General features: G+C 38.2%; 6 protein-coding genes across 11 annotated transcripts in view; 1 reads left to right on the plus strand and 5 right to left on the minus strand.

Annotated features, from left to right (window-relative positions):
• Positions 1–12,959, minus strand: part of LOC135124253 (microtubule-associated protein 1B) — a 92,752-nt gene extending 79,793 nt beyond the window's left edge. Inside the window, exon 1 of one of the 3 annotated variants that reach the window (XM_064049199.1) lies at positions 12,642–12,959. The gene's annotated coding sequence lies outside the window, so the exon portion shown is untranslated. The remainder of the gene's footprint in view (positions 1–12,641) is intronic. The other 2 variants (XM_064049216.1, XM_064049192.1) reach the window with 2 other exon arrangements.
• A 100-nt stretch (positions 12,960–13,059) lies between these two features.
• Positions 13,060–14,313, plus strand: LOC135124303 (NEDD4 family-interacting protein 1). Its single transcript, XM_064049275.1, has 5 exons — positions 13,060–13,375; positions 13,426–13,674; positions 13,726–13,840; positions 13,893–14,078; positions 14,142–14,313. Exons 1-5 carry the CDS (start codon positions 13,334–13,336, stop codon positions 14,243–14,245), a joined length of 696 nt encoding a protein of 231 aa, XP_063905345.1. The 5' UTR covers positions 13,060–13,333; the 3' UTR covers positions 14,246–14,313.
• A 143-nt stretch (positions 14,314–14,456) lies between these two features.
• Positions 14,457–15,235, minus strand: LOC135124313 (UPF0587 protein GA18326). The gene is made up of 3 exons (XM_064049286.1): positions 15,081–15,235; positions 14,762–15,033; positions 14,457–14,708 (listed from the first exon to the last, which is right to left on the minus strand). Exons 2-3 carry the CDS (start codon positions 15,009–15,011, stop codon positions 14,473–14,475), a joined length of 486 nt encoding a protein of 161 aa, XP_063905356.1. The 5' UTR covers positions 15,012–15,033; positions 15,081–15,235; the 3' UTR covers positions 14,457–14,472.
• A 197-nt stretch (positions 15,236–15,432) lies between these two features.
• On the minus strand, positions 15,433–17,160 carry LOC135124290 (zinc finger protein 549-like). Of its 2 annotated transcripts, XM_064049262.1 has the most exons (5): positions 16,949–17,160; positions 16,587–16,899; positions 16,022–16,538; positions 15,825–15,971; positions 15,433–15,776 (listed from the first exon to the last, which is right to left on the minus strand). In XM_064049262.1, the coding sequence occupies exons 1-5, from the start codon at positions 17,057–17,059 to the stop codon at positions 15,659–15,661; spliced, it is 1,206 nt and encodes a 401-aa protein (XP_063905332.1). In that variant the 5' UTR covers positions 17,060–17,160; the 3' UTR covers positions 15,433–15,658. The 2 variants fall into 2 exon arrangements, with proteins under 2 accessions (XP_063905332.1, XP_063905324.1); XM_064049254.1 differs by having other exon boundaries at positions 15,433–15,971.
• Positions 17,161–17,674: 514 nt separating this feature from the next.
• Positions 17,675–20,413, minus strand: LOC135124327 (spondin-1). The gene is made up of 8 exons (XM_064049312.1): positions 20,213–20,413; positions 19,772–20,163; positions 19,395–19,725; positions 19,216–19,346; positions 18,953–19,172; positions 18,290–18,904; positions 18,068–18,238; positions 17,675–18,016 (listed from the first exon to the last, which is right to left on the minus strand). Exons 1-8 carry the CDS (start codon positions 20,376–20,378, stop codon positions 17,766–17,768), a joined length of 2,277 nt encoding a protein of 758 aa, XP_063905382.1. The 5' UTR covers positions 20,379–20,413; the 3' UTR covers positions 17,675–17,765.
• Positions 20,414–20,493: 80 nt separating this feature from the next.
• Positions 20,494–23,703, minus strand: LOC135124334 (uncharacterized protein KIAA0930 homolog). Of its 3 annotated transcripts, none has more exons than XM_064049336.1 (7): positions 23,131–23,703; positions 22,920–23,080; positions 22,447–22,869; positions 21,990–22,386; positions 21,118–21,879; positions 20,899–21,048; positions 20,494–20,727 (listed from the first exon to the last, which is right to left on the minus strand). In XM_064049336.1, the coding sequence occupies exons 1-7, from the start codon at positions 23,237–23,239 to the stop codon at positions 20,687–20,689; spliced, it is 2,043 nt and encodes a 680-aa protein (XP_063905406.1). In that variant the 5' UTR covers positions 23,240–23,703; the 3' UTR covers positions 20,494–20,686. The 3 variants fall into 3 exon arrangements, with proteins under 3 accessions (XP_063905406.1, XP_063905397.1, XP_063905415.1); XM_064049327.1 differs by having other exon boundaries at positions 21,990–22,389; positions 23,131–23,701; XM_064049345.1 differs by lacking the exon at positions 21,118–21,879 and having other exon boundaries at positions 21,990–22,389; positions 23,131–23,693.
• Between the last annotated feature and the right edge of the window lie 995 nt (positions 23,704–24,698).

The raw sequence follows: 24,698 nt of genomic DNA on the forward strand, positions 1-24,698 counted from the left end.
TTTCTCGATTTTTCAATTTTCCAGTTTTTTGATGTCTCCACTCTTCAATTTTACGATTGTTTAATTTTTTAAGATTCCAATTTTTCGAATTTTATATTTTTCAACGTCTCGGGTTTCAAAGCTTAAAATTTTTCGGTTTCTCGGTTTCTCAAGTTTTCGATTTCTCAACTTTGCAACATTTCAATTTTGGAATTTTTTCCATTTTTCAAACTCTGTATGTTTCGAATTCTCGATGTTTCGATGTTTCGATTTTTCGAGCTTTTGATAATCAAATTTTTTTAAATCAATTTCTAGATTTTTCAATTTTTTCATATTTCGATATTTTGTTTTTCTTTTCTTCAATTTTACGATATCACTTGGAGTTTTCATTTTTAAATTTTCCGGTTTTCCGATTTTCGAACTCATGAATAAAAAATTCATCACAATTAGGAAGGGGTGGGCGGGCGGGGCTTATATTTTGTCCATTCTTTCTTAATATACGAAGTCTTCCTGTACCAACAAGAAACTGAAAACATATTTAACTATATTGTTGTTAAAAGAAAATTCTATATATTAACAAAAACAAAACAAAGAATAAGCAATTTTTGGAAAAAAATCAAAATTTTACAATCTTTTCGAATTCAAAATTTTTCCGATTTTTAGATGCTTCGATTTTTCAATTTTTCGATATTTCAGTTTTGAGATTTTTCAGTTTTTCAATTTCTCGATATTTCGTATTTGGGATTTTTTAAGTTTTCGATTCTTCGATGATCAACTTTCCGTTCTTTGAGTATTCGAATTTTTCAATTTTTGGATTTCTCAGTTTTATCAACTTCTCAATTCCTCCATTTATCGAGATTTCGATGTTTCGATTTTTCAATGTTTTCTTTTGAATATAAATTTTCTCGATCATTTGATATTTCGATTTCTCTTTTTCAGCTTTTTTCGATTTTCCAATTTTTTGATGTTTCCATTTTTCAATTTTACGATTGTTTAATTTTTCAAGATTTAAATTGTTCGAATTTTCTATTTGTCAACTTTTCGGGTTTCAATACTTAAAATCTTTCTGTTTCTCGATTTTTCAAGTTTTCGGTTTCTCAACTTTGCAGCATTTCAATTTTGGAATTTTTTCCATTTCTCGATCTCTGGATGTTTCGAATTCTCGATGTTTCGATTTTTCCATTTTTAGAATTTTCCACATTCAAATTTTTTTTAAATCGATTTCTAGATTTTTCAATTTTTCCATTTTTCCATAGTTTGTTTTTCTTTTCTTCAATTTTACGGTATCTCTTGGAGTTTTCACATTTAAATTTTCCAGTTTTCCGATTTTCCAACCAATGAATAAAAAATTCATCACAATTAGGAAGGGGTGGGTGGGCGGGGCTTATATTTTGTCCATTCTTTGAAATGTTTGGAAAAGAGCTAAATTTTACAATTTTTCGAATTTAAAATTTTTCCGCCTTTCGATGCTTTCATTTCTTAATTTTTCGATATCTCAGTTTTGAGATTTTTCAATTTTTTTGATTTTAAAATTTTGAGATTTTTCAATTAGTCGATTCCCCAATTTTTCAATTTCTCGATGTTTCGTATTTGGGATTTTTTAATTTTTCGTTTCCTCAATTACCCGATTTTTCAAATTTTCGATTCCTCTATTTTCCGATATTTCTGATTTACGATTCCTGGATTTTAAGACTTTTTAATATTTCAATTTTGGACCTTTTTAAATTTTCGATCTGTAGATTGATCGATTTTTTGACTTCTCGATTTCTCGATTTTTAATATTTCAATTTTTTGATTTATTGATTGATCAAATTTCCGTTCTTTGGCTTTACGGATTTTTCAGTTTTTTGATTTTTAAATTTTTTGATTTCTCAGTTTTATCGATTTTTCAATGATCTCTTTTGAATATAAATGTTTCAAATAATTTTTCGATTTTGGGCTATTTTAATTTCTCGATTTTTATACATCTTGGTTTTCAATTTTCCGATTTCCCGGTCTTTCGGCTTTTTTCGATTGTCCAATTTTTTTATGTTTCCATTTTTCAATTTTACGATTGTTTAAAATCTTCAGATTTCAATTTTTCGAATTTTCTATTTCGTAACTTCTCGGGTTTCAATACTTAAAATATTTCGGTTTCTCGATTTTTCAAGTTTCGATTTCTCAACTTTGCAACATTTCAATTTTGGATTTTTTTACATTTCTCGATCTTGGTATGTTCCGAATTCTCGATGTTACGATTTTTCCATTTTTAGAATTTTTGGCATTCAAATTTTTTAAAATCAATTCTAGATTTTTCAATTTTTCCATTTTTCGATATTTTGTTTTTCTTTTCTTCAATTTTACGATATCACTTCCAGTTTTCATTTTTAAATTTTCCAATTTTCCGATTTTCCAATTGATGGATACAAAATTCATCACAATTGAGACGGGGTGGGTGGGCGGGGCTTATATTTTGTCCATTTTTTTCTTAATATACGAAGTCTTCCTGTACCAACAAAAAACTGAAAACATGTTCAACTATATTGTTGTTGAAAGAAAACTCTATATATTATAAATACAAGAAAGATTAAGCCCCACCCACCAGCCCCGGTCTCAATTGTAACGAATTTTTCATTCGTTGTTAGACCGAGGGGCGGAGCGTAATTGCAAAACACATATTTCTCTACAAAAATTTACCAATTTCAACATGTTTTAAGTTTCTTGTTGTGAAAAGAAGGTCACGTATGATAAAAAAAGAAAATAACTGTGTCAAATACAACAAAGGCATTACAAATCGGATAACTACAAAATCGAAAAAACGAAATTGGAATGGAAATTTAAAAAATCGGATAATTGAGAAATTCAAAAATTGAAAAATTTGAAAATTGGAAAATCGAGGAATTGAAAAACGAAAAATGTGAAGAATGAAATAAACGAATGAAAAATTCGTGTTGGGTTTTTATCCTAGATATCGAAATTTTTGGAAAAAATCAAAATTTTACAATTTTCCGAATTTAAAATTTTTCCGCTTTTCGATGCATTGATTTCTCAATTTTTCCATATTTCCGTTTTGGGATTTTTCAGTCTTTGTGATTTTAAAATTTTCCGAGTTTTCAATTAGTCGATTATAACATTTTTCAATATTTCAATTTTGGACCTTTTTAAATTTTCGATTTGTCGACTTTTCGATTTCTCGATTTTTATATTTTCAATTCTTCCAATTTTTCGATTTTTCAGGTTCTTGAATTTCAATTTTTTGATTTATCGATTGATCCACTTTGTGTTCGAGTTTTCAGATTTTTCAATTTTTTGATTTCGCAGTTTTATCAATTTTCCAATGTTTTCTTTTGAATATAAATTTTTCATTTTTTCACATATTTTTTCGATTTTGGGCTGTTTCAATTTCTTGATTTTTATATTTCTTGGTTTTTGAATTTTTCGATTTCTCGATGTTTCAATTCTCCAATTTTTTGATTTCATTCTTCAATTTTACGATTGTTTAAATACTCGAAATACTGGAAATTAAAAAAATCTGAAAATCGGATAACTGAGAAATTCAAAAATTGCAAAACTGAAAATTTTGAAAATTGTAAAATCGGGGAATTGAAAAATGAAAAATTTGAAGAATGAAATAAACAAACGAAAAATTGTAAAATCGGAAAAAACATTGAAAAAATAAAGGAAATGAAAAACAAAAATAAAGAACTTGAAAATTGAGGAAAAAAAAATAAAAATTGAAAGATTAAAAAAAAAATTCACAAGTTTTTAGAAGATTAATAGGGGCAAAATCAGTTTTATCTTAACAAATACTAGCCCCCCCCCCACCCGCCCCCTATTTTCCCAAAGGATATGTCAATTGCCAAAATAAGACTTATGTTATAAAGTCTGTCTAGAGTTAATTGGTAAGTAATAAGTAAGTTAATTGGTTTTACAACCGTTTTCAATTTTATTGTACAGCTGAAGAGCGGGGTGAACTCAGGTACAGAAAACATCGGCTTTCCCCTGACAGGCTCTTTAATTCTGGACAAACTTTACCTGATCTATCAGGTCCCTTTAAACCTTTGCCGACAATTTAGGAGAAAATAATCAAAATAAATCTTGAGAAGCTTCGGCAATAAATAAATCACTTCAAAATCCATTAGATTAGACGGGTCATAAAATTATCTCATTGTGCCAATATTAACATGTTTACAAAGACAAATTCCGTCTTTGAACAACGTTCGCTAGGGGCCATTGCACCCTTGTTGTTTCGTTCAGGGTTGGATTTAAGAACGTCTCTTGCGATATTAAAATTCGCGTAATCGGTTCGGTAGTTGGAAACATCTGTAGAATCTTAATCCCTCGTTTCTGGGATTCGGGTGATTTATGCGGCCGATTTTGCATGCAATTCCTTTATTTACGTTTTTAAATTTAAACATGCAGCAACTGCGGAGACAACACCTCGAAACGTGTTTGCCAAGAAAATCGTCGCAGATCACGTTTTGAAATGATATTTTTAGAAAATTTATTCGGTTCCACATTCCATTTCCAGCAGAAATTTGAAATTTTCTCCTTGAAACATCGATACTGTTGATATTTCGTATCTCGTTTAACATTCGTGATAATAAATATCTCGGCGATAAAAGTGCACTTAAGATCGTGAGCCGATTACACGAAAATAAATACACAGTTAATTAAGAAACGGGGAAACGCCATTAATAATTGCTAAAAGTACTCGATTTTTGGCGTGTAAAAAATAATTAAAAGGTAGTCGCTCTCTCCTAACGACCAGAACTAATTGGAAAGCTTTTAACCGGCGCCAAAATCACACACTGAATTAATAAATTGAAGATTACGATTAAAGAAAGCCGCGACTGCGTTTGAAAGATCGAGGGAGAAATAGCTCGGGGATGATAAGGCGCACTATTTCGGTCATAAAAGCTTCTATTTATAAAACGAATGGGATGACGAGGAATATCGACGCCGGTTTTACATAATGAAATAACCTGGAATCCCTGACGACTCGCGCCCATCCATCACAAAATTGCTCATCCCGGTCATTCCTTGACTCAGTCTGGAGGGTGCGATGATTCACCCGAACGGTTCGAAACGTGGTGAACGTCGACCTCGCGACTTTTGCAGACAAGGTTTGTTACTTTTCGTTGAAGAAATTTAGGTCAAAAATGAACAGATGCTGATCTGTGGGTCGCGGTAATTAAAGAGCGAGTTGGATTTTTTGCAGATGGATCGTGGGACAAGAGAGGAAACGAAAACATTAGGTCATTAGAGGAACACGAAACGAACAAAGAAACCGGGGACACAGTTAATCATGTTGGTAAACCGGTTTCGGTAAACCGACCGTTAGCCAAAAATTTGGGCCAGAATGCTTTGTGACGTCGATAGGGAAAGTTAAATCGGAAAATCTAAACCCAAGAATTGTTGTTACGACACTAGTTGTAATTACCCAAGATGTTAATTAGCGCTTGCCTACTGCAGGACGGACCGTCATTAATGCGAACCTTTTAAGGAAAGTCAATGCGCTGCAATCATTATCACTTCCATGCGATAATCGCCGCTAATTGCTAACAGGACTCAGTGCCTACGCGCTGTCGTGACGTCACCAACTGCTCGAAGGGGTCGAACAACCACACAATAAAAAGTCTGAATTACCGGCGCCTTCGAGGTTTTTTTGGGTTACATTTAAATTATTCACCACACTATCGATTTCTCAAAAGTGCTCCGATCTCGTTTTGGACGCAGCATCTCCACTTCCACTACGCGGTTGAGGTAGGGTGTCGTGGGTGCCGTAGAAAGTCGTATCACAACCCAAACTTGCCAAGAGTTAAAGGTTCTAACGCGAATTAACCCACTTATCGATTCCGCACACAACTTTGTTAGCACTCGAGTTCTATTTTCGCTGCTTTATGTCGTGACCTTTAATTAGGCGATGACAGATATTTACACTGGTATTTTTAGATTTTTGCAGTAATTGCACGTTCGTGTCTTAATTTCCAGACGAATCTTTAAAAACGATATTAGCCCAAAGGGTGCGGATTTTGCCATTTGTGTTATACCTGTTAAGCAACGGAAGCCATAAAATCTTGAGCGGATTGCAGTCGTCTTGGACGTCACGAAAAAGTCGCCTTTATGTAAAATTTCCGAGTAATTGAGCGTTAAATGTGACGAAAATGTCAACTTTCTATGGTAATGAAAGCAAATTTATTTAACGATCGGTCAGTGGATTTTGTAATTGTGGCGGAATTAGATGAATACGATTTGTTACGACTATTTACTTGTCGAGATTGAAAGTTAAAGGATCGTTTAATTGAAAGTCCAGGTGGTTTTAGATTTTGTATTCGACACCTACACCGGCGAGTACGACGCAGCCGAACGGGAAGTAGGTTAAGATTCGTAGTAGAACGCACTGCAATAAATATTATAGCCTCGAATTTCGGCACGATTATGTTGGATCAATGGGGGACGCTTGGCTTCATTGGGAGATTCGAACACCTCCACACCTTGAAATTTGTGCCGCCGATCAAAACAAAACAATGAACTAATCACCAGAAAATGGTTCCTAATTGCTTGGTGACCTTTTAAGTGATCGTGTGGGACGCAAACATAAAACATAAAAGAAGATTTTGTCTGAAGAACAGGAAATTATGTTTGCTACTTAGGTTTGTACTAGTGTGGCGTGGAATATCGTAAAATTTCTTAATATGAAGGAATTTCATCGACGATTTTATCTCTTTTTATTAGCGAAATTATCGACGCTTTTGATCAGATTTTTAATTGTTTTTTCCACTCCAGTTACATTAAAACACACATTTAACAGCATGCAGTGCTCAGATTGCAGATTATCATGAAAAACAAAGTGTAGATCGGCGATTATAAACTGATTACTGACACGAACAAATAAAAATGCTCTTATTTTTATGTTATCAACTTATCGAACACAAGAAAATGTTTTTGGATGTTTGTTGATCGAAATAGATAAAAATCAATGACAGTCTACGCACTTCTAAGGAAATTTTTAGTACGTAACAAATTTACAAACCCACGTGTTACGCACATGGTGACAGGGAGGGTAATTGAAAGCGGCAACCCTAACTTTTAAAGCCCCCACAGGATTATCATAATCTGTCGAATGAATGTGACTTAATAGTTCAGGTAGAAAATACCGACGTCTTTTGACAGAAGTCAATATAGATCGACTGTATAACCGCCAAATTAATAAGAGGAAAGACGTGAAGTGGAATTATCTGATACGGGATGACTTCTCCCAACCGAAAATAATACGTTTGTATCTTCAGACTTTGACTTTCAATATCTCTGCTTGCGAAATCAAGATTTTATTAACAGATAACACCTTCTAGAAGTTTAAAGATATTCCGTAACTTATTTGACGGAGTATATACAAATCGGGGTAATTCAAGGTCCAATCTTAGCACCCACTTTCTTCAATGTTTACGTAAACGATCTCGGATTGTGTATTAAAAATCTTCCGGAAAAATGAAATTGGTCCCAAATTTATCAAAGGACCCTCCCTTAATTTACACGTGATTCACCGCCGGTGGTGAATACAACTGTTAGACACGCAACATAACTAAATTTATTTGTACCTATCCTCGAATAAGTCGATGGGTCTTCTCAAAAATTATTTAAACTCCGCCTCTCGGTCCGATCACGAATGAGAATCTGATCACAATAATTGAGATCGGGCGGGTGCGTGGGGCTTATTTTATCGTACGTTGCATTCTTTTCACAACAAGAAACTTAAAATGCAATTGAACACTCGTGGAACTGCAAACCGAAAAATTACTAAATATAAAAGTTAACACATCCAAAAGTTTGAAAATCAAAGAATGGAAAGCTTAAAAAACCTCAAAAGCACATCGTAAAACTGCAGAAATAAAAAAAATATTTTTTTTACTATTAATCAAAGTAAATTTTATAATATTTATTATTTTTCCAATTTTTCAATTTTATAATTTTCGTTTTATCAATGTTTTTTTTCTTCAATTTTTCGTTTTGCAATTTTTCAACTTTTCATTTTTTAATTTTTCAATATGTCGATTTTTCGTTTTTCAGTTGCAATTTTTCGGAAAATCGGATAATTGAGAATCCAAAAATTGCGGAACTGAAAAATTGAAAAATTTTGGAACTAAAATATCAAGGATTAAAAATTTGAAGAACTGAATAAACGAAACAGTGAAAAAAATATAGGAAACGACAAATTAAAATTGTGATATAGAATCGAGACAATGAAAATTGAAAAGTTGGGAAAATGCAAAAAAGTTTTCAATTTGAGTTTCTCGACTTTTTGAGAAAGAGAATTGAGATGGGGTGGGTGGGCGGGGTATATATTTTAATTTTTTTAACATACGCTGCCTTCTTTTTACAACAAGAAATTTAAAACACGTTCAAAATGGTACATTTTTGTAGGGAAATCTGTATTTTGCTGTTACGCTCCGTCACTCGGTCTAACAACGAATGAAAAATTCATCACAACTGAGATCGAAACGGGTAGATCGTGCTTAATCTTTTTTTTTTTTCTTGATATACCTATCTAGTTTTCTGTGAACAACAGGATGGATGAAGATGTTTTCAGTTTCTTGTTGGGAAAAGAAGCCTTCTTATATTAAGAAAGACCGGACAAAATATAAGCCCCGCCCACCCACCCCCTCTCAATTGTGACGATTTTTTTATGCATCGTGAGCTGAGGTTCGAAGCTTAGTTGCAAAATCGTCATTTCTCCACAAGAAATTACTATGTGAAATATGTTTTAAAAGGATTTTGCAATTAAACTCCGCCCCTTGTTTGATTACGAATGAGAAGCTCATGGCAGTTGACATCGGGACGGGTGGGTGGGGCTTAATCTTTGGCTTGTTTTTACTCAAAACGTATAGTTTTCTTTAAAGAACACGATTCATGTTTCACACAGCATTTTCTTATAAAAAAATAAGCATTTTGCAATTAAGCTTCCCCTCTCGACTCACAACGAATAAAAAAATCATCAGAATTGCGATGGGGTGGGTGGGCGGGGCATACATTTTGTTTTTTTTTTATCGTGCGTTGCCTTCTTTTTATAACATGAAATTTAAAACACGTTCAAAATGGTACATTTTTGTGGTGTATGTATTTTGTAGTTACGCTCCGCCCCTCGGTCTAACAATGAATGAAAAATTCACCACAATTGAGATCGGGATCAGGTGAGTCGTGCTTTTTTTTCTTAATACATATATAGTTTTCTTTGAACAGCACGATCCTTAAACATGCTTTCAATTTCTTGTTAGGAAAAGAAGACTTCATATAATAAGAAAAAATGGAAAAAAATATAAGCCCCGCCCACCCACCCGCTCTCAATTGTGATGATGTTTTTATTCATCGTGTACCGAGAGGGGAAGCTTAATCGCAAAATCCTCATTTCTCCGCAAGAAATTATTATCTGAAATATGTTTTAAAAGGGTAAAATTTTATAGAGGAATATCGATTTTGCAATTAAACTCCGCCCCTCGTTTGATTACGAATGAGAAACTCATCACAATTGAGATCGGGGCGGGTGGGTGGGGCTTAATCTTGGGCTTTTTTTATACTCAAAACGTAGTTTTCTTTAAAGAACACGATTCGTGTTTCACATAGCATTTTCTTATAGAAAATAAGCATTTTGCAATTGAGCTTCCCCTGTCGACTCACGACGAATAAAAAAATTATCAGAATTGAGATGGGGTGGGTGGGCGGGGTATATATTTTAATTTTTTTAACATACGCTGCCTTCTTTTTACAACAAGAGATTTAAAACACGTTCAAAATGGTACATTTTTGTAGGGAAATCTGTATTTTGCTGTTACGCTTCGCCACTCGATCTAACAACGAATGAAAAATTCATCATAATTGAGAATGAAACGGGTAGATCGTGCTTAATCTTTTTTTTTTTTCTTGATATACCTATCTAGTTTTCTGTGAACAACAGGATGGATAAAGACGTTTTCAGTTTCTTGTTGGGAAAAGAAGCCTTCTTATATTAAGAAAGAGCGGACAAAATATAAGCCCCGCCCACCCACCCCCTCTCAATTGTGACGATTTTTTTATGCATCGTGAGCCGAGGTTCGAAGCTTAGTTGCAAAATCCTCATTTATCCACAAGAAATTACCATGTGCAATATGTTTTAAAAGGGTAAAATTTTAAAGAGGAATATCGATTTTGCAATTAAACTCCGCCCCTTGTTTGATTACGAATGAGAAACTCATCGCAGTTGAGATCGGGACGGGTTGGTGGGGCTTAATCTTTGGCTTCTTTTTACTCAAACCGTATAGTTTTCTTTAAAGAACACGATTCGTGTTTAACATAGCCTTTTCTTATAAAAAAAAATAGGCATTTTGCAATTAAGCTTCCCCTCTCGACTCACAACGAATAAAAAAATCATCAGAATTGCGATGGGGTGGGTGGGCGGGGCATATATTTTGTTTTTTTTTATCGTACGTTGCCTTCTTTTCATAACAAGAAATTTAAAACACGTTCAAAATGGTACATTTTTGTGGTGTATGTATTTTGTAGTTACGCTCCGCCCCTCGGTCTAACAATGAATGAAAAATTCATCACAATTGAGATCGAGACGGATAGGTCGTGCTTTATTTATTTATTTTTTTCTTGATATATATAGTTGTCTACGAATAACAGAATGGTTAAAGATGTTTTGAGTTTCTTGTTGGGAAAAGAAGACTTCTTATTTTAAGAAAAAGTGGACAAAATATAAGCCCCGCCCACCCACCCTCTCTCAATTGTGATGATTTTTTTATTCATCGTGAATCACGGGGCGAAGGTTAATTGCAAAAATCCTCATTTCTCCAAAAGAAATTACCATCTGAAATATATTTTAAAAAGGGTACAATTTTGTAGAGAAATATGGATTTTGCAATTAAACTCCGCCTCTTGGTCTGATAACGAATGAAAAATTCATCACAATTGAGATCGGGGCGGGTGGGTGGCCCTTTTTTTTATACTCAAAACGTAGTTTTCTTTAAAGAACCCGATTCGTCTCTAACATAGCATTTTCTTATGAAAAAAATTACATTTTGCAATTAAGCTTCCCCTCTCAACTCACGACGAATAAAAAAATCATCAGAATTGAGATGAGGTGGGGGGGTGGGGCCTATATTTTGTTTTGTAGGAAAATACATATCTTTTTTTTCTTGATATATATAGTTTTCTGTGAACAACAAGATGGCTAAAGATGTTTTCAGTTTCTTGTTGGGAAAAGAAGACTTCTTATAATAAGAAAAAGTGGACAAAATATATTTTAATTCATCGTGAGCCGATGGGCAAAGCTTAGTTGCAAAATCCGCATTTCTCCACAAGAAATTATACCATGTTATAAAAGCGAAAATTTTGTGGAGGAATATGGATTTTGCAATTAATTAATGGATTTGAAAAGTACACTCACAAAAATGCTATTTCCCTTGAAATTTTGGAATCACAGAGACAACTGTTAATATAACAACTAACGTATTTGTTCCACTCACAAAAAAAAAAATATATGAAAGCATCCTTTCTACGGATTACACAGTAAATAATTTAAAGTGCGTTCTCTTAAATGTCAGCGTAATCTTTCAAGATTATTTTGGTCATGATTTAAATACCACGAGAACAGCTCATTCGGTTTTAGTAAAATTTTCGACAGAGAATGAAGTTGTCGGAAAAAACAATGGAATTTAAAGTGCACTTGCTCCTTCCTTCAAAAAAACTGATGACGTCATTTTCTTGACATAGACGTACCTTCAGGACTTAACCAGTCTTAACTAGTGATTACTTGTCGTACACAAGTATAAAAAAATACCATCTTCTGAAGGACAACCGGTATTGTTTTTAAACGAAAAAGATGTGCGACTTAATTAAAATATATGAGATCGTTAATTAAATTGTCTGTTTTAAGTCTGCAGCAGCCTGGATTGAGAGTAGGACTCCACAAACTACGTCATTAAAGCAAGTTTCTACGCAGCATATAAAATTTTCAATTCGGATTTATATATTTATTCTTGAAACTTTATGTCACCTATTGTAAATTTCGCATTATTCTATTGCAGCGATGTATATCGGAGAAAAGTAAAATACAGCGTCCAGCATTACGAATTAATTGTTACAATTATTGTTAACGTCGGTCATGATCTGACTTTCTACGTTGAATAACACCCACACCACCCTACGCCACTGCATCACAATCGCCACAACGAAAGTAACCAAAGGTGTGTTATAAAACCCAACAATTAAAACCGATATAACGGAGTTCTCCAATCGAAGGTGTGTGCTCCATAAAAGTTGGATCTCGGACCAATCGCGACGTCGCAGGTGTTAAATAACACTAAACTTACGCCGAACATGTCGCTCCAACAACCCTCCGCAAATCAGGGTCTGGCAACACCACGTGTCGACTGACACACACGTGCTCCCGGGGGTGCCTACACTGGAAAAACGCGCCTCCTCGACCGGAAGTTGGTCAAACAGGTGCTACGAAATTCGCGATATGGGCCAGCTGGTTTCATCGTAATGAGAATAGAATGTTTAGCAGAGCAAAGAACCCAGCAGAGCAAGCATTAATGGGAAATTCTTATGAATATACATCAGCACGATTTCGAGCGGCTTACGAAACGCATCGAGTTAGGACCTGTCATCCAAAAAAACAAAGTCGCGACAAAGCAAAGACCTACCTCGAGAATGCCGCCGAGACGTCCTGCACTGATAAATCCGCACCAAATCGTAATTTTCCACCAGTTAAGACTGTTACGACCACAAGGACCACAACAAACAACTTTTCAAACAAGCGCAAAGTGTGCTCCGACCGACTGACACTTCCGAAAAACAAACGCACATCGACGGCCGGGGCCCCCTCGCCCGAAAAAAAGCGCCTTTATCCACGTCCGTGTTTTTGAGTGAAGGAACGGACCACGCGTTGGTACAACACTTGACGCGTTCACCCACCGAAACAAAACTGTCAACTGTTGCGTTTAAGCTCAAAAAAAAGCACGGCTCGAGGCGCGCCACGGGTGGCCGGTCGAGGAACTAAGCGCTAAGTATAGGACGCCATCCGCTGACTAAACCCGCTATTTTCTGGTTTTATCGGAAACATGATAAGTCAGGCATTTTTGCCTTGCTGTTGCACCACAAGTCGCTGATAAGGAATTTCTGTGAATAGCGCATACGCGATTTTAAACGATTAGCGGTATTACTGTGGTATTAGTGCTTCCCCTCCATGGCCTTCTGCGACCGCGCTGCGTTTGCGTTTCGCTGGCTGACATTCGAGCGTTCGAGGAAAATGGATGCCGTTTTATAGTGTGTTTTTGTGAAATTGAAGTGTGTCGTTGTGGGAAAACGCGGAGAATTGTTGTTGTGAGGAGGTGAGATGGAGCCGAGTTTACCTAGCGGCAATGGGCAGAGCGAGACGGTAATTGGAGGTCGTTTGGTTCCTTATGTTATCATGACACATTTGTTCAGTTACAGGACACTCCTACGGAAACTGCGGCCGATAACGGACACAGAACCCCCACGACAGTCCCTAGTGTAGGTTTCGTACCCACGAGCTCATCAAGCGACGACATTCCACCCCCCAAAGCAGACTTCTATGCGCCCCCTCCTTATGAAGTTGCCACCAAAACAACTAAATTACCCACGTATGAAGAAGTGCAAAGGGAGAAAAATCTAGAGGAACAAAACGTACCAATAAATAACATACCGCCCACAAGGGTAAGCGTAAGACACTCAGTGTACAAACCAAAACAAAAACATTGCTTTTAGTTAACACAGTACAGAGCACCAGGGCAGAGGATCATCACCGTCGAGAACGAGCCAAATGAAGACGTCGACACGAGTTTATTAGGAACAGATTTCATGTTCTATATAGCGTTTTTCGGTACTTCCATACATCAAATAACCAAATTAAACACTCATTTTTTGATTTTCAGTCGCCTTCATTTTTAATTGGATCGGGTTTTTATTGTTGATGTGTTTCTGCCACACGATCGCGTCAAGGTACGGCGCGCTATCAGGTTTCGGGCTGTCTTTAGCCAAATGGACTTTCATAGTACAGCACTCGACGGATTTGGCGTCTAAAGACAATAGCTGGCTATGGTGGTTAATAATGACTTTTGGTAAATTAACAACACACACACACACAAACACAAAAAAGAAATCAACCATAATTTTTTTTCTAGGTTTGATAATCTGCATACGTGCTATTCTCCAGTACTTAAGCATCAAGCGCGGCTGGCACATGCTTTCAGCCAGCCACCAGGAGAGGCTTCTGTTTTTTTATTAAGCTTTAAGTGTCTCAGCACGGTACTAAATGTGATCAATAAATGCAAGATATTGTCAAAATCTCAAAAATTCATTCCCTTTGTGTTGACTGTGTTACTGAACCTGTACATGATTTTTAAGTCAGTTTTGCACGTACGATGTATAGATTAGTATAGACATTAAATCACCTATATGTAGGTATGTTGATAAGGTTCTGAAATTAGTGTGATACCTTCTATTATACATATTTTATTTAATCTTAATAAAATTCGACTGTAGATCGTAGACGCCTACAGACTCTTTGATTTTGTCGTCATACTCTACCCATTCCTTCTCGTTGAGGTCTACGTCGGCGAAAATTTTGCCGCTTTGTTCGATTTTGGCGATCCAACCGTCGCTGGGGGAGAAATCCACGGGCTCGATCCCCCGGCAGTCAAAAACCACGATGGTTTGAAATTTCTCCTGGTCCTCGCTCGTGTATTTACCTAAAATTTAATTTGATTCTGTTACCAGAGCGCTACAGTTACCAACGCGCTACCGTTGCTCCCTTCGATAATATCAAGACTATTGTCCCTCCCACACAGCTTACACTTGGCCGAATAGTGAGTCTCGGATTTTCCGATTTTCGTGGGAAAAGTTTCCGACTCGGTGACGCCGTGCCACTTATCGGACGTCTCGCCACAATTGAGACACTTTAGTTTCAACAAAAAAGTATAATTGGGGTGGCTCGTGTACAATTCTTCGACGTGCTCCAAACTGGCTTTAATTTGAAGCCCGATTTTCACCATCGCGGAAAATAAATTTTCCTAGCTGCGACACAAGATAACCTAAACTGACACAACGTTGCGCAAACTTACCAGAACTTTCGAGGTGTTGCGTCTTTCGCTACCACAAATTAGTTTTAACGCAGTTGATCTGGGTTTTGGTCAAAATATCAATTTTTGTGCTTTTCACCCGTCGATTATCATTCCTGGTAAAAAACATGCACCTAACCTCACTTCTGTGTTTGAAATGTCATTTTTTGAGTCCAATTTTGAAAAAATCAAAATCAGTTTACTTTTGAATAAATTTATTCAAAAATTACACATAAAATATTTTTTCTTTAGTTTAAAAATAGAAAGTGATATGGGTGTGACGCACTCCGTAATCGGTTTTTATTCTTATCAAAAACAATATCACCCTAATAACAAATTAATTGGACAATGGGTAATAAAATAGCTCAGTAAAACCATAATGAGAATTTGCAAGTTTTACACTTAATTTTCGACAACGTGCTACTTAAAGTTGCATAAAATTGTACATTTGTAAATAAAAACGGTAATTAAACAATTTCGTGATAAACTTTGACATTGATGACGGCCTTAACAATATCAAACTTCATAGAAGTCATAAAATACAAGACACTTGAAGTGATTTGAAATTATTGCCCCTGATACTAGTCTTCAAGCAAACTAACCCCATCCTGGACCAGGATTCTAACCTCAAAACCATTACTCTGTTTACTGTTTGACTCAACAACTTTATCATAATCAATCCGACTGGGAATTTTCCTCCTATGAACATTTTTTTGGTGTTTATTACAAATAGCCTTATCCACAAACCTCTTCCCACAAATTTTACAAGGTACAGACTTTTTGACGTGTTCCTGCCAATGATCCAGAAGATCCCGGTCGTAGTAAAACTCCTTGTGACAAATCACGCACGCGTATTGCTCCGAGTGCGTCCTTTTATGAATCTCAAGATCTTCACTAAAAAAAATCATCCAATCAAAACATAACAACACCATAGAAGATCATACCCCGACGTGTATTTTTTCCCACAGAAGTTACACCAAAAGAGCGCCAGTTGCCTATGCCTACTGATTTTGTGTTGTGCCAACACATCAATATCCTCGCTAATAAACGAACAATCCTCCTCCCCACACTCATATAACTCGTCTTCTTTAAAAAATAGCTGAATTTCCTCCTCTTGACGCTTTGACACAGACCTCGTCCGTTTATTCTGTAAACACCCATCCAAATACCGTAAACTACTTTCTTCCGACCTAGGCATAGCGGGTGACGCCACGTTCATGGCTGGAGGATAAAAACTCTCGTACGAATCCGTACTCATTATTGACATGGTGCTCACGGGCCTCGACCGCGTTCTCCGACTCGACGTGCTCCCACTGCGCCTCGTGTTAGTGCTCGCCGATGAGTACCTCCCGGTTTTCCGGCGCGACCAATTGTGCCCCCGTTTCCGCCTCCGAGCGCGCTTTTTCGAAAACGCGTTGACGATTTCGCTCTCGGCTTCGGATTTCGCCACGCTGGTGCGACCTAAAACCACCATTTACACCTTCACACCACATAATAACACAATTTTACTTAAGCTCCGGTGGCGCTCGATTTCCGCGATTTTCATCTCGATGGGGCTCTCGTACGGCACGATTCGTTTACATTTCAACAAATTGCTAGGCGTGGGGCTGCGCGACTCCAGAAAGGGGTCCTCCTCTTCGAAGTTCATCGACGCGAAAACGTCCCACTTTTTGCCGAAGTTGATTGGTTTGCAATCTTCCATGTACGAGGGTTCTGAACGGAAAATCAGTGGCAGGAGGCGGCGTTTGAGCTTGGCGACGTTGTCCATTATGTTCATGCAGAGGTTGCAGATGGCATCGTCGGGCCTGAGGTGGCTTTCTATCTGCAGGTGAAGGGGTTGTTGTTGGTTTTTCAATGTTTATTTTGCCTACCTGGTAACCAAAAAATTGTAACATGTCGTCTTTTGCAGTGTGGCTGCTGTTGCCGTAGTCGTTGTGGATGTTGAAAATGCGAGTGTTTCTGCAAAAGAGGCAAGTTTTCATTTTTGGTTGGTTTAAATACGAATTTTGGCGCAATAAACAAACAACTTTTTGGTCGAAATGATTGGAGGTTAGGATGAGGAGGTGTCAGATGTTATGTCAAGTTGGGGGTTTGAATTTTGGCGCGAGGATGATTAATGGACGTTGTTACGTCACAGAATTTTATTTTTTTATTCTATTTATAAGTTTTATGCTTTATGTCGACACCAAAAACATTTTCCGACGATGGTTTATTAATGTGAAAATTACGAACAAATTTATGATTGATTTAATGAGTCTTACTCAACAATTAAACTAAAGTCGACAGAAATGGCAATGTATTGTTGGTTGCATACCAATCTAATAAAGTTTGTTATTTCAATTTCAAAGTCTTTTAAAATTAACGCGATATTTAAAAGTTGAATAAACAGGGTGTTTTTTAATCAAAAATGTATTGGGAGACAAATTTAAATAAAATAAACTCGACAGAAAAATCAAAATATTGTTGGTTGCATACCAATTACGCAAATTACGATCGTCGAAAAAATATTGTAATCAACACGTGGGATAATAGCGATTAACGATCTCGCCTATTTTTAATTCCACTCGCTTATTACCCTCTAGTTGAATAAATAACTGTTATAAATTTAGCAGTTTTGAACTATATTGAAATAAAGAATTTACAAAAATATGCAACGTTATCAACACAGGTGTCTACTGTCTATTTCTTTTATTGAACACATGGTGGTCCTCTACATCTCCTCGTTTTGACAAGTCTGACAGGACAAGGTCTTCCACCATTCGCCGCTGGTCTCTTCACCATCCTAAACTTTTCAGAAATACCAAAACCACAAGCCACGTTACACGTAGACCAATTTGACCACTCCGTGACCATACAATCAATAGGTTCATTGTACCCGCCATTTGACGTTAACACAGCTGGGTTCGAGCTACCACCATTCAAATTTCCTTTCAAAGCATCTAGAAACCAAAAATCAAAAAATCCAAATAAGGGAGTCATCGTATTTGTACCTCTGACTACTTGACAAGTGTCCATACACTCTTGCCCCGTCAAGAAATTATTCCTGTTGCCTCTACAACCCCCATAGATGAACGGTACGCACATCATCTTCCTGGGTTCAAAGTACCATCGATTGAAATATCCGCTGCACGGTCCTGCCTCACTTTCTTGCATACAAATCACTAGAAGTTTGTAAATCAACAACAACAATAACGCGTTACCGAAGTACCCACCTTTAGCAGTAGCCATGTCGATGGTACAATCAGGGGTCTCCATACAAGGCGCTTGTTGGACTAGTTCCACCCTGGAACTACATTTCTGTTGCAAAGACGGTTCCACCAAGAGTAATCTGGTTCTTAGTCGGACTCCTTTACCACACGAGGCGCTGCAAGGGCTCCAGTCGCTCCAGTTCGTGGTGGGACACATGGGATCTGGGATTTCTACTTGTTCGGCGGTACAAGGGGGGCTCATGCACTTCTCTTTTTCAACTGTGGTGATGTGGGGGCACTTTTTGCGTCCCATTCTGTCGATGAAGAGGCGGGTTCGCATTTTGAAACCTATGCCACAGGTGGCGGAACACTCGGACCAAGGACCCCAAGGGGAAGTGGCACAGATTCCTTCGTTGTCAGGGAGAGGAGTGTCTTCAATGGATTCTTCAACATCGGTGCCACTGCTTTCACATTCTGCTACAGCTGCTACACACATCTCCTTCGAGATTAGTTGTCTGTTGCACTGGAACATCTTGGCTTTTTGGGGCATCACGTACTCACGACTTCGCATTCTCAAGCCTTTACCACAAGTCACGGAGCATTCGCTCCATTGGTTGTACTCGGTGACGGCACACTCAGCTAAAATTTCGTTATTACTAGCGGATTGAAACAGTTTCTAGGTGTTACGTCTGCTGACTTCTTCAGTATTCTCGCTGACGTCAAGCTGCGCATTGAGGAAATTCTCGTCGCAGTTCTTCGGAATTAGTTTCTCTCGTTTTAAGTACAATTTTGCTAAAGGAACCATTTCGTTCTTAGACGGGTTATAAAACGGTGCTCTTGGATCCTCTGGGTACTTAGTGGTGATTCGGTACATTCGCTCTCTGGGTGACGTTTCGGCATTCGGAGACTATTCAAAATTAGTTGGAATTACACACTTCGAGAATACGTACCATGTAGGAAATACCATCGTCAGTACCAGCATCGTAAGGAAACAAATCTATGACCAGATTTTCAATCCAGCTGCAGTTCTTCAAGCACAAGTTGAGCCCGTTGACACCCACCACCCAATCCGGAGAGGGTCCTACGAACACGTGATTGTCATTCCATCAAGTACCGACGATATAGTTACCAAACATGGAACTTAGCGAGATTAAGTGGTGCCTACGATCCACCCTGAAGTTAGCCGACGTGTTTGTATTGACATTGGGGTACCACAACCCAGCGGCTTTAATAATAGTCCTTAGATATTTACTCTTTGCCCTTAATTCAGTTTCCATTAGTCTCACAGAGCCCCACTCCGCCAAGCTCCTGAAACCTTCAGACGCGATTTGCCCTTCCCCCCAGAAAGTGAAATTTTTCTCATGCGAAGCCCCGATTACGTCTGAAAAGTGCGTCAGCCACAACGAAAACGGAAAATCTTTGGGGTGAGTTTTGTTGGACCAAATCCCCTCAAAGATCATCTACAAAGACATATTTAGGTCTTTGAACTGAGCTTTTAGTACCTACGTTATATTTGGCTTCATCGCAAGCGCAGCAGTCGTTGTTTTCGTCAAACTTGACGTCTTGTTCGGTTTGTTCGCAGAAGGTCTTGGAGAGGTTGCCTTCGTCTGCGTACCAGTGGGTCGAGTCTTCTAGTACCATGGCTTTGAAGGTGACGCAGCCCGAGCCTGGTGGGGGCGCCGTCCACATGAGGTACGCTTCGGTTTTGGGTAGTTCGTTGTTCTCGGAGATCGTGTTGATGCATTCTTCGTTGAATTTCGAGATGGAGTCGCCGAAAAGCTGGAAACTGCCGACTCGTTGCGGAGATAAGTTTCCAGGGTCGCTGGTGGCTTCGACGTTGATTGTGAAACGTCGGAAGTGTTGGAGTTTGGCGTAGGTTCGGGAACCCATTATATATACTGAAGAAGAGTCTGTTAGTTACTAGGCGAACGGTTTGATGATTCTTACGTGTGTATACTTTTCCAGGGACGTATTTAGCTGGGTCTTCGTTGATCTTGATTTGGTAGCCATTGTCGCCTCGTAGTTTAGCGACTTTCGAGTGGTAGACGCTGGGCTCGCGAGAGCAAGCCCAAATTGAAGACACAAAGAAAAGAAAGAGTAATAGTTTGAACATTTCCACAGTGTTACTGATGCGGTTGGACTAAACCGACGCTTTTATCGTGCGGACCTTTTTATCTACTTGACCTATGTTTATCAAAATAATGTGGATCTTCTCGGAACAAAACACAATGAAAGAACGTTCAATTTATTGTAATAAACATACATTTAGTGTATTAAATTAATATCACAGCTCAAACCTGGCGCAGAAATCTTATATTAGGTTTGAATTGTATGTTTCCAACTAAATGTTATAAAAATCACAGATAAACTAGAAAGTTTGCGAAATTGTGGTTTCAACGGATCGGTGCCTTTTAAAATGTACTAGAACGTCAGGATGGGACCTTCTCGGTGGTCGAGTATGTCTGAAAAGAGAAGAGCAGATCAATCGTATGTCGAAACTTGAAGGAGACAAAATACGTCATTGTTTATAAGTTGCGTAGAGAATAAACAAGGTTAAACTAAACCTCAAGCTGTTCTAGATTTCTTATGGTTTTTGTAGTGAACTATTGACGACAAATCGATTGTTCACGAACCTTTGGCAATGCTCCACCAAGGCAGCGTCACGTACGTGAGGAAAGCGTTCAAGGGCACCGATTGCGCCCTTTTGTTCTCCTTCCAGAAGTGGAACGTCTGCGTGAACCCCCGCATCGTCCACAATGGGTTGTAGGCGCCATCGTCCAACTCTATAACAAAGAAGGTCACTTTATTTTCGTCCCGGATCGATGCGCCTCGACACCGAAAAGCTCATTTACCGTTATGTCCCCTTTTATGTAAGTCGCACCAATAGTAAATGTGCGTCCCGTCGGGCGTGATCCGCTTAGGCGGAACGACATGCCTAAACCAGTAGTTCTTGTGGTTGTTGACGAGCTTTTTGTTTTTGGGTAAAGTGCAATAGCTGTAGATGCTCTTAATGCTCAGCTTGTTGTAGTTGCCGTCAAAGTTCCTATTGACTTTGATTCGATCGTTATTTACATTGTCCGGCTGGGGGGTGATAACAATTTTGGGTTCAGTCTTAGGGTCGCAGCTTTTCGCCGCGAGTGATATATTGTCCGATATGCAATACTTTCTGATTTCCTCGACGCAAGGGAGTTCTTCTTTGCCGTTCACGGTAATGTAGGGATTGTCGGTGGCCGACGGCTCTTTCAGCGACGAGTTCGAATTGCGGCTGGACGGCCGCTCCTCGAACGTTTCGTTGTTCAGACTGATGGCATCATCAGCGAACTCGAACTCCGTGTAGTTGTTCGCGTTCTCGCGGATCTGTTTCGTCTTCTTCGTCTTGCGCGATTTGTTTTTCTCTTTGCCTACTTCGTACTCGGACTGGTTCATGAGATTGTTAATTTGTGGGCGGCACGAGCATTTGTTATCGGGGGGTCCCAGGGGCGCCCTTTGGGCGCACTTGGCCGGGTCCAGGCACTTCCTACTGTACATCTCCAACAGCGTAATCGACCCCCTTTTTCTCTTTTGGAAACACCCGCAGCAAGTTGACTTGGATGTAGAAGCAGGACCGGACCTCTCTACAACCAAAGAAGAAGGAATTAACTCTCTAACTACTACACACAATTTCGTGACTCTAGTCCTGCTTCTTTTATCCAATTGAAACTATGAGAGCAAGCGGGATACTCACCGTCCCGCAAATCCCCGGCTTCTATCTCGCTCACGCCGTTGTCGATGCAGTCCAGGCCTTCGTTCTCCGACCTGGACTTGGCGTCGAGCTTGGACTTCCACCCGCCGCGCACGAAGTTGTTGATGTTGGCGCTGGGGTCGCTGAGTCTCCTTTGGTTCCTGTACACGTAGAAGTCCTCGGGGTCCTCGTCCCAATCCGAGTCCCACATGTCCGTGGCACAGAACCCCGGTTCGGACGTGGGGGTTTCCACCCCCGAACCTTTGGGCTTCGTCACGGCCATCTCGGCATGCCCCTTGCCTTGAGGCCCCTTCATCCTAACGAATTCGCATCTTTGGCTGCTGGAGTTTGAGAATAGACCGAACGTCATTCGTTGGGCCATTTTGGTGCTCAGACTTGACTGCTGCAAGTTTTTAGTAGTTAGACAAGTAGGCGTAGACACCAAGGTTGATATACCTACCCTAGAATCGTAGACTTTCTTCAGCGCGTCGTAGCGAATGGACCCCAAGAAGATCACCCCTTGGACGGTGCCGGCGCGATCTGCCGCCACCAGCTCCACGCAAACCATCTCCCCATCGCGCACCAGAATGTCGTGGAACACTTCGTCGAAATTATCCACCATGAAGCAGATGTGAGGGTACGTGATCTCCTCGACTTCGCCTTTGGTGTCCATTCTTCGTCTACTAGGCGAAGCGTAGACTTTCTGCGAGTGGCGTTTGAGCACTTGGAGCTCTTTGGGGCTAGTCCTCGTACAAATGGCTAGTGTTAGGGTGTATTCGAACTGGTGGATGATGAGGTTCAAGTACACAGTTTCCTCCCAGTCGATGTCGGGGTCGCCGATTGGCAATTTTCGACTATCTTTCCGAAACACGTCCACTTCAGTCTACAACAAATATACCGTCCGCGTTTGAAGAATTTTACTTGAATAAATACCTCGAACTTCGGGAGATACCTAGGTGACCCCTTCACGTGTTTCTTCCTAACGAAAAACAACAAATCGTCGCAGTCTATCGTCGATTCGTTTTGGAACAAGAAGTGCCTCACGAACAAATCCGTCCAGTACGTCGTTCCTTGCAGCATCACGAAACCCGAGTCTAGAAATAAATTTTACTTGGGGTTTTATTAGAGAGTCGTCGTGGTTTACCATCTTTGAGAAGTTGGCGCATTTCTTTTGTACGTTGGAAATTGATCTCCTCGAGTAACTGCTCGAGGACAGTTGGGGTTTTCAGCGCGGGATTATTTGCGAACGCCATTTTATGTGTTAAGTTGAGGGTTATTTTCTAGCACCATGCACGTATCATTTTATTTTATTATGTTTGCGGAACGTAAAAATAGACTGAGTGATTTTTAGAAGGAAACTATAAATGAGAGTGACTAATACGAGGGTGCTACCCCTTCGGAATCGATCGAACGTTCATTGTGCGCCTGCGGTGTCGTCTGGATGCGTAAGACGTCTTGTATTTTTAATGAGGAATTCATTCAGGATGGTCTTATTTTACGACGGTCGAAAAGAGGGAAATCGATTCGAAATTTTTTCATTTTTGACACGATGTCTCTTAACGTTGACATTTAGCCACTAACTACAAAGTTCAAGTGTTCAGGTTAGTAATTCGTGCAGATTTTTTTATAGGGGTGCAAGAAACTAATTTTCATCGTTTTTGGCACGAAAAGATCTTGAATAAGTCAATTTATTTCTTTTTTCACTTAAGTGTTCGGTTTTGAGCTACTTTCTTCAAGCATCGTCATCTAAACCAACTCCGATGAAGAAAAAATTTGACTTGAACTTTTCACTTCTTCAGTTTTTCTTTTTTTGGTTTCTTCAGTTTTCCAATTTGTAATTTTTTGTTTTCAGATTAAAATTTTTCAACTTCTTAATTTTTCAATTCTTCGATTTGCGTTTCTCGAGTTTTCAATTTTTCTATCTGTAATTTTTTGTTTCGGTTTTTTAGCTTCTTTATTTTTTCAGTTTTTGAACATTTCTATTTCAGTTTATTCAACTTTTTGATGTGCAATTTTTCAGTTGTTCATTTCTTTACGGTTCCTTCAATTTTACGACTTGCAACTACTCGAGTTCTCATTTTAAAATTTTTCATTTATTCAATGTGAAATTTTTCAATTTTCGGATTTTTCAATTTTGCGAATTTTCAGTAATTAGATTTTAACATTTTCGTCTTTTCAGTTTAAAATTTTTCGGTTTCCCGATTTTTCAATTTACCGTTTCTTCAATTTTTTATTTGCAATTCTCTTAGTTTTAAACGTAATAGTATTTAGGATTTTAAAATTTTTCACCTTTTCAGTTTTACAGTTTTGCAATTTTTCCATTTTTCAATTATTGGATTTTAAAACGCATTCATTTATTCAATTTTTCAATTTTTCGATTTTTAATTTTTCGTGTTTTCAGTTTTCAATTTTTCTTTCAATGTTACAATTTTGACGATTTCATAATTTTTCGATTTTACAATTATTGGGTTTCATGAAATAAAGGTAAAATATCATTCCCAAATTATCAAAAAATTCCAAAAAGTTAAAATTGGTTCGATCGACTAAAAATTGGTGTCAAATTGTAGATAACACTCCGCCAGTTACAAATTTTAGATCGCCATCAGGATATCGGCTCCAATAATCATGAAAAGTGAATTCAAAATTTCCAAAAATTTCCCAAAAAGATGGCTAAAATGGATTCAATCGCCCGAGAATTGGTGTAAAATTGTA

Source organism: Zophobas morio, unplaced genomic scaffold, assembly GCF_036711695.1.
Source record: "Zophobas morio isolate AGI-343-1 ecotype UQ-CSIRO unplaced genomic scaffold, CSIRO_AGI_Zmor_V1 ptg000002l, whole genome shotgun sequence".
NCBI classification, from domain to species: domain Eukaryota; kingdom Metazoa; phylum Arthropoda; class Insecta; order Coleoptera; family Tenebrionidae; genus Zophobas; species Zophobas morio.

What these genes read in the sequence shown, in the direction of transcription:
- LOC135124303 (XM_064049275.1), top strand. Translation starts at nt 13,334, where the DNA reads ATGGAGCCGAGTTTACCTAGCGGCAATGGGCAGAGCGAGACG. An exon ending in GCAATGGGCAGAGCGAGACG is followed by an intron (nt 13,376 to 13,425) that starts GTAATTGGAGGT and finishes ACATTTGTTCAG; the next exon opens with TTACAGGACACTCCTACGGA. An exon ending in ATAACATACCGCCCACAAGG is followed by an intron (nt 13,675 to 13,725) that starts GTAAGCGTAAGA and finishes CATTGCTTTTAG; the next exon opens with TTAACACAGTACAGAGCACC.
- LOC135124313 (XM_064049286.1), bottom strand. Translation starts at nt 15,011, where the DNA reads ATGGTGAAAATCGGGCTTCAAATTAAAGCCAGTTTGGAGCACGTCGAA. An exon ending in TATTATCGAAGGGAGCAACG is followed by an intron (nt 14,709 to 14,761) that starts GTAGCGCGTTGG and finishes ATTAAATTTTAG; the next exon opens with GTAAATACACGAGCGAGGAC.
- LOC135124290 (XM_064049254.1), bottom strand. Translation starts at nt 17,059, where the DNA reads ATGAAAACTTGCCTCTTTTGCAGAAACACTCGCATTTTCAACATCCAC. An exon ending in TACAATTTTTTGGTTACCAG is followed by an intron (nt 16,900 to 16,948) that starts GTAGGCAAAATA and finishes CTTCACCTGCAG; the next exon opens with ATAGAAAGCCACCTCAGGCC. An exon ending in GGGAAAAAATACACGTCGGG is followed by an intron (nt 15,972 to 16,021) that starts GTATGATCTTCT and finishes GATTTTTTTTAG; the next exon opens with TGAAGATCTTGAGATTCATA.
- LOC135124327 (XM_064049312.1), bottom strand. Translation starts at nt 20,378, where the DNA reads ATGTTCAAACTATTACTCTTTCTTTTCTTTGTGTCTTCAATTTGGGCT. An exon ending in CCCTGGAAAAGTATACACAC is followed by an intron (nt 20,164 to 20,212) that starts GTAAGAATCATC and finishes ACTCTTCTTCAG; the next exon opens with TATATATAATGGGTTCCCGA. An exon ending in CACTTGTCAAGTAGTCAGAG is followed by an intron (nt 18,017 to 18,067) that starts GTACAAATACGA and finishes TTTGGTTTCTAG; the next exon opens with ATGCTTTGAAAGGAAATTTG.
- LOC135124334 (XM_064049327.1), bottom strand. Translation starts at nt 23,239, where the DNA reads ATGGCGTTCGCAAATAATCCCGCGCTGAAAACCCCAACTGTCCTCGAG. An exon ending in AGAAAGTCTACGATTCTAGG is followed by an intron (nt 22,390 to 22,446) that starts GTAGGTATATCA and finishes AAAAACTTGCAG; the next exon opens with CAGTCAAGTCTGAGCACCAA. An exon ending in ACATAAAAGGGGACATAACG is followed by an intron (nt 21,049 to 21,117) that starts GTAAATGAGCTT and finishes TCTTTGTTATAG; the next exon opens with AGTTGGACGATGGCGCCTAC.